This window comes from Asparagus officinalis, chromosome 3 (genome assembly GCF_001876935.1).
Source record: "Asparagus officinalis chromosome 3, Aspof.V1, whole genome shotgun sequence".
Classification (NCBI taxonomy): Eukaryota; Viridiplantae; Streptophyta; class Magnoliopsida; order Asparagales; family Asparagaceae; genus Asparagus; species Asparagus officinalis.
Genome location: NC_033796.1, coordinates 104,906,412 through 104,918,897, shown reverse-complemented (window position 1 = coordinate 104,918,897; position 12,486 = coordinate 104,906,412). Strand labels below are relative to the sequence as shown.

Genomic DNA, 12,486 nt, shown 5'->3' with positions numbered 1-12,486 from the left:
AAAAGAGAGTTCATTAATATAAAAAGCAAAGATTAGATCTCTTTATCCTCAAAATTAACCTCAAATATATTAACCTATGATTAAACCTGTTACAAGTTAAAGCTATGCGACCAATATATATTTGGATATTTCGAATATGGATCCTTATATTTTTAGGCATATATGTATCTATAATTATATCATATTAGGTTCTTTAGTAATTATATTCATATTCTAATGGATAATGGATATTTATGTGCACCCTAGTTGCCATTCATGAAGTTACAGAGCTAGCAATAAATTAACACTGTAAGTTTGACTCTATCTGATATAATAACGCTTCGTTATCAAAACCATCAAGACCGCATAGCGCAGTGGATTAGCGCGTTTGACTTCGGATCAAAAGGTCGTGGGTTCGACTCCCACTGTGGTCGGGGCCGCTTTTAGTTTTTTCCCCCTTTTTGTGTGTTTTGTCATTATTAGTCCTTTGTACTCCCTATATTTTTACATTTTGAAATTAAGTCATCAAATCATAAAATTGCTATTAGGTTCATTATAAGCTCCTCGAACGCCTCATATTTTCACATTTTGAAATTAGTCATCAAATCATAAGTTTACTATTAGATCCTTAAATTTTACATATTGACATCTTCATTATTCCCTTGTGCACAATGACGTAGCCAGAGGATTATTTTTTGCCCTGGGCGAAAAATAAAAATGGTCTACGAGTATGAGGAGCTCAGTGAAAGAGAGGAGGGAGGCACGGGAAACAGAGGAGGGAGAGGTCGTGGGAGAGGCGGAAGACCAGGAAAATGCTCGACAAAATTGAAAAGAGGAAGGAGATGAGGAAGAAGAGAGGGGAAGCGGGGAGGAGGGAGAGTGACAATGGCGGGATATTCTTGCCCTAGGCAACTTCCCAGGGCAAGAATACCCTGGCTACGAGTATGAGGCAACTTCCCAGGGCAAGAATACCCTGGCTACTCTTGATTGAAAGAATTATTTTTAAAACAACTTTATTTTTTGAAATTAGTCATCCAATCATGAAATTAAAGTTAGGTCATCAAGTCTACGTCCTGACATCTTTGCTAATGCTACTCTTGAGTGGAGGAATTGTTTTTTAAATAACTTTAATATTTGAAATTAGTCATCAAGCCATGAAGTTGCTATCATGTCCTCAAGTTTTACATCTTGAAATAATTTTGCTGTCCATATATAGTCCTTTTAACATCTAGTATTTTGAAATTAGTCCCTCACTCATTGAAATTACTATTAGACCCCTAAATCGTAAAATTATTAATAAGTCCTCAAGTTTTACATCTTGGCATCTTCGGTAGCGCTACTCTTGATTGGAAGAATTGCTTTCGATATAACTCCGTACTTTTAAATTAGTCATAAAAGCATGAAGTTTCTATTAGGCACTTAAGTTTTACATCTTGACATCTTGCTAACACTATTTATTCCATGATAAATTTTGAACTTAGTCACCAAACCATGAAGATTGCTATTAGGTCCTCAAGTTTTACATCTTGACATCTTGGGCTCTTAGCCTCCCTAAGATAAAAGTTTTGGCTCGGCCACTGATTAGAGGAATTATTTTTGAAATAATATAGGAAACAGGGATACATAATAGTAATTTTAGTGATTTGATGAACAAATTTGGAAACAATTTAGGAGAAGAATTGAGGGACCTAATCGCCGTGTAAATGATTTGAGGACTGCGTTCAAAATATTTAAGATGCAAGGGACGATCACGGAAAACGGCCAACGTGTCCAAATCAGATTTCGAGTAAGGGTGCTAAATCGTATTCGCATCCGAGGAAACATCTGTAACCGTATTCATTAGGATACGAATATGGTTACTCAAATCTATAACCGATAGGATATGGTTATGGATATGGTTTTGTAGTGAAATATCTGTATCCGTATCCGAAATATCCGAACACATATTAGTCATATTCTTACCATAGTTTCGATTTTTAGATTATGAATTTGTGATTAATTTTGATGATCAAGATGTTTAATCTTATAATGAACATATTAACGAACTTTTTTGTATCCCATGAACTATGATTTTTCTCCATTCTATTTAGTTTTCTCATATCCGTTTTGTATCCGCATACATATCCGCTCATATATCCGCATGTCTATCCGTAACCGTATCCGATTTTAGCGGATATGGTTATGAATTTTTTTTACCGAGTCATATTCATATACATATCCATATCCAAGATGTATATCCGTATCCAAGATGGATAATCGGATATGGATATGATAAACATCATATCCGATACATATCCGGACCGAGTCGGCTTTTGGTAACCCAGCGCCCATCCTATCCACCGTCACGCGCTTGTCACGTGCCATACCCGTCGCCTCTCACCGGCGACGTATTCCCTGTTCCCAATCGGCCCTCTTCCTATCAAAAAAAAAAAAAATAAAAATAAAAATAAAAAATAAAACATAGGGCTAGGGTTTCCTGTCAAAACCCTCAATTTCACTCAAAATCTACGGTTAGGGTTTCCGATGGACGACGTTGAAGACGACGCTCGATATGCACACAATCGCCATCACCCAACTCACCCCCAATTCCCCCGAAACTTCACTGATCAAGAGGACGACGACGATTACGAATCGAATTCAGACGGGATCAAGAGCGACAACGAAGGTGAAGGAGCGAACGGCGTCGACGACGACGACGACGACTCGTCCATGGAGAGCCGAGGGAAGCGTCGAAAGCTCGATAACTTCGAATTCGTCCCTCGAAAGCCGCCGCCTTTGTCGGTTGTCGCCAATTTGAAGAGCTCTGGGGTCAAGAATTCGCCTCCGGATTGGTCGGAAGATTCGACCTTTGTTCTTCTTGATGCCTGGGGCGATCCTTTTGTAAAGAATGGAGGGAAATCACTTCGATGTGATGAGTGGATCGAGGTCGCGAAGAAAGTTAACCAGGATTCGAGGATCACTAGATCGGATTCGCAGTGTCGAAATCGGTTGGACACTTTGAAGAAGAAGTATAAGAAGGAGAAAGCTAGAATGGCGGAGATTCCAAATTTTAAGAGTGACTGGATTTACTTCAAAAAGATGGATTCTTTGATGTCATCTCCATCTCCGGCGCCAGCTCAAGTGACAAGGAGTTCACCGTTGAGGTTGACGTGCGGGGTGGATGCAGGTGAATATGTGTTTTCGAATTCTAGGGTTTACTTGAACCGAGCTAATGCGATGGATGAGATGAGAGATAGTCCAGGGGATACTGGAACTGATGATGAGGAGGGTGGCGATGATGATGATGGTAATGAGTCCGATGGGCTTCCGCCAACAATGAGTGAGAAGAAGAGGAGAGGAGGGTCGGGGTCATTTCCGTCTTCGGCGTTTAAGATGTTGGCGGATTCGATACAGAAGTTCAGTGAGGTTTATGAGAAGATTGAGAGCAATAAGAGGCAGCAGATGGTGGAGTTAGAGAGGATGAGGAAGGAGTTTCATAGGGATTTGGAGGTGCAGAAGAGGCAGATACTGGAGAGGGCGCAGGTGGAGATTGAAAGGATTAGACAGGAGGAAGGAGAAGAGGAGGAGGAGGAGGAGGAAGAAGAAGAAAGGATGGTTGGAGCGGGTGATGGTGATGAGGACGAAGAGATGAATGGTTCTGCTGAGAACTTGAGCAGCTAAGGTAGCATTCACATATCATTTTTTTTTGTTATGCTGCTTCTATTGCCCATTTTAGTTTCTCCTGGGCTTATTGTTTGATTGAGCTAGTTAAATATGATTTGTTTGTGCATTTTTCTTATGCTTGTTAGATTTTCAGCTGCGTATTGGTGTTTTGAGTTTTCATCATAGACATAACGAATGCAGTTCAGTTCTGTTGTGATTAGCTTTGGTTTGAAAATTTTAAACTTAGGATTGTAAGATGTATAAAGAAAGTTCTTGAAGGTTGATTGGATAAATTTCCTCAACTTGGTTAAAGATAGTACTTATCCTTTCCTTTGGTCTTGTACTCTTGTTGCGTAAAGGTTAACTAGTTATTCAAATTCAACTATATTGTTTTTCATTCTTCAGTCCAAACTCTGAAGACATTGGAAGGGAAATAAACCCATAGTCTATTCTGTCTTTGAAGAGCTGATGATGATATTGAAGTTGATTTTTCTACTGAGTACCTAATTACTTTCTTTCTTGACCCAGATGAAATATTGTTGATATGGAATTGCATTTTTTCCCTACCCTCCTAAAGTGTTTGAAGTAGCATTGTTTCCATTGTTATTACTTTCTTTTTCGATCCAAATGCTGTTATAGAATTGCTTCTGCTGGTATGTTATGGTGATTGTACATCTGGTAGAAGGATCTTAGTGCAATTATAGTTGATTCTTTGAATTGATTTATTGATATAAGCCATTTTTGATTGTTATCTATCAGCTAACTTAAAGGCTATATGTTTAAAACTAGGGATTCCAGGAAGAACAAGGGAGACATAATGTATACTTCATGGATATATATTAATAAAAAAGGAATCGTGGAACTGCAATGTGCCAAGCTTGTCCTGGCCATGGCATATGAAAAATCTAGTTTATTTTAGTAGTTTGGTCCATAAACATGCTACGTAGACTTCATTTATTGCACTAGTAGAAAACGAAATTCTAGGAGGAGTCAGACAGAGAAATGCAATCATTTTCTTACATAATTGCCAGTTCATCAGAGAATATCATTAGGTCTAGCTGGTAGAGTATAAGTTGGAACTTTTTTCGTTAAGCTTTCTTTCTCATTTCACCTTACGAATACAATGAGGGGTTCTTACTCTTTGACCTGTAATCTCACTTTTTTTTTCTTGAAAGATCACACTGGCTTAAAGTCTCTCTCTCTCTCTCTCTCTCTCTCTCTCTCGGTAATTTATAGCTATAGAAATGACATTCAAGCTTGTTGTTTTGTACTTTTATAGTCATTTTCTCTTGCTAGTCTGTCTGACTTTCCTAGAAAATTTCTTTCTAAATAGTTTTATCTTGATTGTTTTATTATTCAGAGTTTTATATACCATTATTTGTCATAAACGTGAATTGTTATATGAGATGTTTCATGTCACATATGTGGAAGCGTAAAAATGATAAATTTGTTTCATAATTTTTAACATTTGCAACACGTTTAGGTCTAAGCTCAAAAGTGTTGATGGCCTGGATAATTTTACTTTATGCATAATGAATATATACACAAGTTTTGTTCTCGTGGAAGTTGATTATGCATCTGCAGTGCTGTAATATCTAATTGCCAAAAAACTGATTCTATGTAGTTGAAGTTTTTAATTACATGTCAGACTACATCTTCCTCAAGTTGTGCAATGGCCTTCATCCATCAATAATTCACATCTTTTGCACTGGCTAACAAGTTACATGTTAGAACTACCATGCTTTGCTTTCTTTCTTTTTCACTTGACAGTAAAGTGGAAAATAGGAGTCTTATAAATGTTTACCTATGTTCAGTGCCTTGAGTTTTGCAAATTGGCTGGATTTTGTTCCCAGACAACTGCTGCACTGTTTTCTGCTCTTTATATTGGTTCTCTATGAATACAAATTTGACTAGGATTTTGTATGGTGTTTCGTTCAACATTTGCCACTTCAAGTTCCCTTCGACTTATTTATCTGCTACTTATATCACAAATGTATGTAGCTCAAAAAAGCAGTGATCCAATAGTATTTAAACTTGTTAAAAGCCTCACCATCCAGAGCAATCTATTTCTAGGATGTTGCAACCTGTATAGGTTGTCTCGCCCTTCCATTCTCAGGACTGTCAAGGTTATTGTTGAGGGTCCTTGTATTCAAATCACTATGCTCATAAGCTCATACTGATCTAAGAGCGTTCTCTTGAGCTATTTGCCATTCTCTATCTAGTCTGAATATTAGACTATGCGCAAAGTGTCGTTTCAAATGATAATGAGACTTCAGTATTTGGTACTTGCTAGCGGAAGGTAAATTGATATCAACCTTGGTGTAAGGCTGAAGCTGTTTGTAGAATTTTTCCTATATAACTGATGCCTTCTTATTTTGAAATCTTGTGACCTAACTGATCTAAAATTCGATTAGGGGAAAGTATAAGATGAAGAAGCAACATGTTTACTATTTCTTTTCCCATGAATTTCACAAGTGACACTGTTGCAAAGCCTTGTTCAAAACCATTTTCGGTCAGCTACAGTAATCTGTTTTATTCCCTCCGTCCCTCAAAGTGACAAACTAATTGGATGACTAAAAATAGAACGTATGATAGAGAAACTAGTTTTTTTTCTCTGTAAGTAGTTAAGTACAATGGAGGTTATTAAACATTTACACATTTTGTCTGATAAATGCACCTTTTTTGGCTCTAAAATATGAATCCATCTTTTTTTGCAGATTCATCTTCATCCATCTTCTTCGCATCTACGCTCACGATTCAATCATAGAATCATGGGCATTTATCATCCACTCCAGCGATCGGGAGTAGATTACTGAAACATTTGTATTCAAGCAGGAGCATGTATTGGATCTGCATGTGAAATTGGAATTGACAATTGGCTGGTAAATAGTGTAATTGAATGCCGTTGCCAGGGCTTCAAGCAGACAAAATTGCGGATAAAGGTGTAACAATTAAGTACGTATGTAATTGGAGAAGTCATTTATGATAGTGCTAGTTTCTGAATAATACAATTATATGATGATTTTTATGAATTTGACATGACTTAGTTGCTGTTTGTTTCGTCTGTGACAAAAAAGAGGTTCCTGATTGTTTCACTTTATGGTAGCATATTTGGAGTCCTTTTTAGTTTTTCTGCGTTCATGTGTTTCTAGCAGACAAAACGCACCTTTTCATGCTTGAATGTTTAATAAATGCATGTGGATTTGTAAATTTTGTTGCAGTTTTGGTAACATCTGTAAAAGCATGATGTTTCCTCGACAACTTTTGTAGTCAAACATATTCTGGACATAGTCGGCATGTGCAAAATCTCTCCTTAGGATCAATAAGAAAAATTTCTCAAGGACCCAAAATATGGGACCAATAGGGGGGACAAATGAGGTGTCCCCCTCCTATTGGATACTGAGTTAGTCATCATTAATGATGACCAACTCAGTATACCTCTTTATCCAATAGAAGGGGGACACCTCACTTGTCCCCCTTATTGGTCCCATATTTTAGGTCCCTGTAGTAAAACTCGATCAATAATGAAAACATGATAACATCATTAAAATTCGTGACCACTCATTTCACAGTCTATTAGTCTCTAAGACCCGGAAAAGTTTCATGGAAGAAAGGTCCTTATGAATATGTGACGAAGAAACTATTAAAGAAATTTAGTCATGTGGTGTAAACCTAGTAAATGAAAGTATTGATATGCAAACCTAAGGGCCTCTCCAATGCATACGCTAAAACATCAACTTAGCGTTGATTGCCCCTCTAACGCAGCGCCAATTGTTCCGCTAAAATAGCGGGCCGCTACAGTATTGCGCCAGAAATGGCGCAACAGTGTAGCAATGGCGTAATTAATTTTTTTTGTAAAAACTTTTTATGGAAGGTCTTATGAGAATAAATACAGAAACAATTTTTTTCTTTTGTTATTTATATTTGTATTAATAATATATATTATTTTATATTAACTATTATAATGAAATTAGAGTATAAAATAATTATTAAAATAAAATTTAACAATGAAAAAAATAGATAATTTAATCCAAACACTTAAAATTTCATAATACTAGAACCAAATGAAGAAATAAGAAAAAAATAGATAATTTAATCCAAACACTTAAAATTTCATAATACTAGAACCAAATGAAGAAATAAGAAACACTACACCATTTAGATAAAAAAAAAATACAGCATAAACATTAGGACATAAAAAAAATTACACATAAATTAGGACATTAAAAATTAACACTAATTGCAATACATTAAAATTAAAGAAAAATAGAACATGCTACATAAACTAAAACTACATTTCAGTATTCTGGGAAATTATCATCAGAAGGACGAAGATCGATGCTCGAAATATTGGGCAAAAGTATCAGAACTGGTATTTTGAGATCCTTCACCTTGTTTAGTTCTTTTATGCATAATTCTTGATTGTTCTTGTACAAGAAACTCATGTAGTTTTGGATCAGTTACTTGTGTCAAATTTTTTAGTAAAATTAAATTTTCTTCTCGTAATTCATCCACGTCCACTTTTTTTGCCGCAGTTTGAACTCGTAACATTTGGATTTCATAATTTAGTTGCCTATCAGCATTATTTTTTTCCATCATTGCAACAATTTTTTGATTCTCTTCTTTCATATACTCCATTAACTTAGAACTTTCTTATCATTTCTCTTTTTAAATTTTGCTTTCCGTACCCCTATTGGTCTTTTAGTTGAAGTACCACCAAAATCATTGTCATTCATATTAAAACTGAATGAAGCTAATCCAGGAGATGCTAGTGTGGGAGACTCTGAAGTCGGAGAGTACTTTGATTGTGATGATGCAAAGTTACCATGTTGCATACGTCCCACTTGAATTCCAGCATTAACATCTGTAAATTGATTGTGATGATGCAAAGTTACCATGTTGCATACGTCCCACTTGAATTCCAGCATTAACATCTGTAAATTTTTCGATATCTTTCAAGATGGGCCATTTGCATACGTCCCACTTGAATTCCAGCATTAACATCTGTAAATTTTTCGATATCTTTCAAGATGGGCCATACATGATCGAATTTGAACCCCTTCTTATAATTCTTATCCTGAGCAAACAACACTTTAGCCCAATTGAACCGCAAAATGATATAAATATATAAAATTAAAATCCAATCATAAATTAAATCTCAAAAATATATGTAACAAATAACACTTACAATATCTTGTTCAGAAGCACCGCTTGGATTTAAATTTTCAACCTGGTTTACACATCCCCTCATCTTGCCAATTGCAGTTAGGAGAGTTTGCATTCGACATTGTAAAGATCTTCTGGGTCGAACTTGAGTGATAAAAGCAGGCCTTGAGCTATGATAATCACTCTCAACTCGAGACCAAAATTGATCCTTAGATTGGTTTATACCTATGATCGGATTTTGGAAAATGTCAAGATATACATGACAGAGGTGTGAGTCTTCAACATTTGTGTATGAAGAACTTCGTTGATTTAAAGCCATCTATAACATAAATAAAGAAGATGTATGTTTCTTGAAGTATGATATGTTATTTATAGATAAAAAATGAAAGTGACAACATTTCAAAGACACCTCAATGACAACATATCAACTTCAAACACCTCAATGACAACATTTCAACTTCAAACACTTCATGACAACATTTTAAAGAAAAGACACTTTATGACAACATTTCAACTTCCAACACTTCTCATTTATCATCTCCATCTATTATAAAAGCTCATATTGATGAGTTTGCTAAAATCATAAACCTCTATTTTCAAAATTGAATTTCAACAATAGAGATCCTTCTAATTTGTCATCATCATTTTCTGATAATGAAATTGAAGATGAACAATTGATAGATGATATTGAAGCGATTGATGCAGAAAGGGAAGCGATGTTTCGCATCAGAAACAATAACAACCTTCTAATGACTTACTATATCAATCAACAAAACAACCAAGTGATCCGTGGAGGCTTAATTCCTGGTCATATAATGATCAACTGTGATCGAGAAAATGCTGATAGTAATCTGTTCAACGACTACTTCTTTGAGAATCCGCGATATAATGATTCGATGTTTCGCTGACGATTTCGAATGTCTCGAGATTTATTCCTTCACATTGTTAACGGCATAAAAGATCTTGACACTTACTTTATACAGCAAATGGATAGGGTCGGTAGACTCGGATTGTCTACGCTTCAAAAAATTACAGCTGTGTTCCGAATGTTGGCATATGGTCTACTAACGGATGCTACTAATGAATACATCAAAATAGGAGAGTCGACAGCACTCAAAAGTTTAAAGAGATTTTGTCGTGCTATTGTGGAGGTTTTTGCAGAACAATATCGGAGATCGCCTAACGCTAATGACATTGTCAGACTACTCCATATTGCTAAACAACGAGGATTTCCAGGAATGTTGGGCAGTCTAGATTGCATGCATTGGAAATGAAAAAATTATCCAACGGCTTGGGCGGACCAATACACAGGTCGTAGTGGATCCCCAACTATTATTCTGAAGGCTGTAGTTGATTGTGATATTTGGATATGACATGCATATTTTGGTTTGTCAGGCTTCAATAATGACATTAATGTTTTAGAGGCATCTCATCTTTTTGCAAAACTCGCTGAAGGTATTGTTCCTCCTGCTCATTATGTCATTCAAGGTAAACATTATAACATGGGTTACTCTTTAGCTGATGGTATATATCCAAAATGGTCTGCTCTTGTACAAACAATTCATGATCCACGTGGTACAAAAAAAAGTTGTTTGTAATGAAGCAAGAAGGATGCATAAAAGATGTAGAACATGCATTTGGAGTACTCCAATCTCGATTTGCAATTATGTCAGGACCAGCTCGTTTTTGGAAAAAAAGAAGTATTACATGATGTAATGACTGCGTGCATTATTATGCACAACATGATAATTGAGGATGAACGTGACCTTAATGCTACAATTGAAAATTAGAAGGAAGCGCCAGTTCCGGACGTAGAGATAGTTGTAGATGAAAATGCTCGGTTTGAAGAATTTCTGGCTCGTCATCGACAAATCAAGAATAAAGAAGCTTATATTGCACTTCGAGATGCATTAATTGATCATTTGTGGGATGAATATACTAATTCGGATACTTAGCATTTTATCAATATGGACTGTGTCTTTGTGTTTTATTTTATGTTAAATATAATGCCTTTTATTTTTTTACTTGCAAGTGTGATGTTTTCTTTTGTGATGTTAAATGTAATCTTTAGTTGAATTTATGAAAGTAATATTTTAATTTGATTTAGCATTTAATTTTTATATTTTTATTTTATTCTTAAAATATATTATTATAATTAATTATAAGTAATGTATTATATAATTATATAATTTGTTAAATATTTTAAATAGATAAAAATGTTAAAAGATAAGAATAATAAAATGAATATTCTTTTTGGTGTAACATTTGGTGTAATGAGTTGGAGATGAAATAGTGATTTGGTGTAAAAACTACACCAACTTGGTGTAAAAACTACACCATTTTGGGTTTTTTGGGTTGGAGATGCTCTAATAGTTCAATTCATGCAGTTAAGCTTATCAAACCTAGTATCTCCTCTTCAAATTCCTAAGAGAGGAAAGAGTCTAGGAAAATTGGTGCAACAAAATTTTCTGGAGGGAAATTACTTTTGAGCTTGATTGCATTTAAATGCGCTATAGTTTCCCCAACCTCACACTTAAATGACCTATAGTTTCAAACCGAACAAAAAAAAAAAAAACCAAAGTATTTTAAAGTGTTTCAAATGAATGCTCCATAGTTAAAAAAACCCAGACTGCGTTATCTTTTCTCTACGTCACATAATTGAGGGCACTAAAGTAAAATTTTTTGAAGCTTTGGTGTATTTAAGTAAGATCATTTAAAAACTTGTGCGCATTTATTTGTAATATTGGATAAATAAGAGGGTACCAACATGTAATATTTTTGAAATTTTGGGGCATTTATCTACAAAAAATACTTTGGAGCATTTTTTTATGTTCGGTTTGAAAAAAGAAGCCACTTAAGTGCAAGGTCGGGGACAATGTTAGGCATTTAAGTGCAATTAAGCCTTACTTTTGTCTCTAGGATAGCAAAAAACTGAGGAAAGACATGTTGAACTTAAATTCACATTCCTGTATGTGTGCAAACATGATGTTGGGGCTCTTAAAGTCTTAAAGTCCCTCTAACCATTACATCAAAACTTTAAAGTTTTAGGGGAATTAAGGGATATAATCCTAGAATCTAACGGGGGCAAAGTCATGTTATAAAATTTTGGCTCTACTTTCATCTTGAGAACTAGAATTATGATTAAGGTTTCAAAAGAATTGTTCGCATCAAAAGTTGCTTTCTTCATTGTATAACTCATTACAACTTTGGTTGTTACAATAAGATCAAAAGATTGGTCTTTTTATAAGACTCTTTACACAATGAAAGAAATAAAAAATTATAACTCCATCAAAAAAACACAGGGAGATCGTTTATTGGTCTTCTGCTTGTGTGGAATCTTTGCCAGTATCGGGGATTTTGATATCCGTGGACCGCCTTAGATCTGGATCCGGTTGATGGAAAATTGGGCAGAGCTTCGCCTTCACCAAACGAGTATTTGATTTGAAGCACTGAGATCTACCAAGCGAAATCAGTACTCTTCTCGAGATTAAGACCAAACCTAATCTCAAGGAACGGTGGGATCGGGCTTCAGATCCTTCGAATAGCTCATTCTTTATGCTGGAGTTCGCTGGAATCTCGCTAACCCCTGCTAAAATTCGTGACTCTTGGCTCTGGAGTTTGAAAACACCTCCTCGTCGTAATAATAAATCACCCCTGTAAAATGAACCCTAGGCCTATATTTATAGGCTTCGGTTGGGG

The 12,486-nt window shown here is 35.5% G+C and overlaps 2 protein-coding genes and 1 non-coding gene across 3 annotated transcripts; 2 read left to right on the top strand and 1 right to left on the bottom strand.

Annotated features, from left to right (window-relative positions):
* On the top strand, window positions 340–413 carry TRNAR-UCG. Its single transcript has one exon. It is a non-coding gene; the product is annotated as a tRNA-Arg (tRNA).
* Window positions 2,351–6,676, top strand: LOC109835642 (trihelix transcription factor ASIL2-like). The gene is made up of 2 exons (XM_020403618.1): window positions 2,351–3,640; window positions 6,339–6,676. The coding sequence occupies exon 1, from the start codon at window positions 2,503–2,505 to the stop codon at window positions 3,637–3,639; it is 1,137 nt and encodes a 378-aa protein (XP_020259207.1). The 5' UTR covers window positions 2,351–2,502; the 3' UTR covers window position 3,640; window positions 6,339–6,676.
* Window positions 7,942–8,902, bottom strand: LOC109835533. Its single transcript, XM_020403504.1, has 4 exons — window positions 8,810–8,902; window positions 8,599–8,698; window positions 8,336–8,485; window positions 7,942–8,240 (listed from the first exon to the last, which is right to left on the bottom strand). Exons 1-4 carry the CDS (start codon window positions 8,900–8,902, stop codon window positions 7,942–7,944), a joined length of 642 nt encoding a protein of 213 aa, XP_020259093.1.

Excerpts from the sequence above, each read along its gene's own strand:
- LOC109835642 (XM_020403618.1), top strand. The coding sequence starts at position 2,503 with ATGGACGACGTTGAAGACGACGCTCGATATGCACACAATCGCCATCAC.
- LOC109835533 (XM_020403504.1), bottom strand. The coding sequence starts at position 8,902 with ATGCAAACTCTCCTAACTGCAATTGGCAAGATGAGGGGATGTGTAAAC. Across the intron at positions 8,699-8,809 it reads GTGCTTCTGAACAAGATATT|GATAAGAATTATAAGAAGGG; the intron begins GTAAGTGTTATT and ends TTGTTTGCTCAG. Across the intron at positions 8,241-8,335 it reads GAATGACAATGATTTTGGTG|AGAATCAAAAAATTGTTGCA; the intron begins GTACTTCAACTA and ends ATATGAAAGAAG.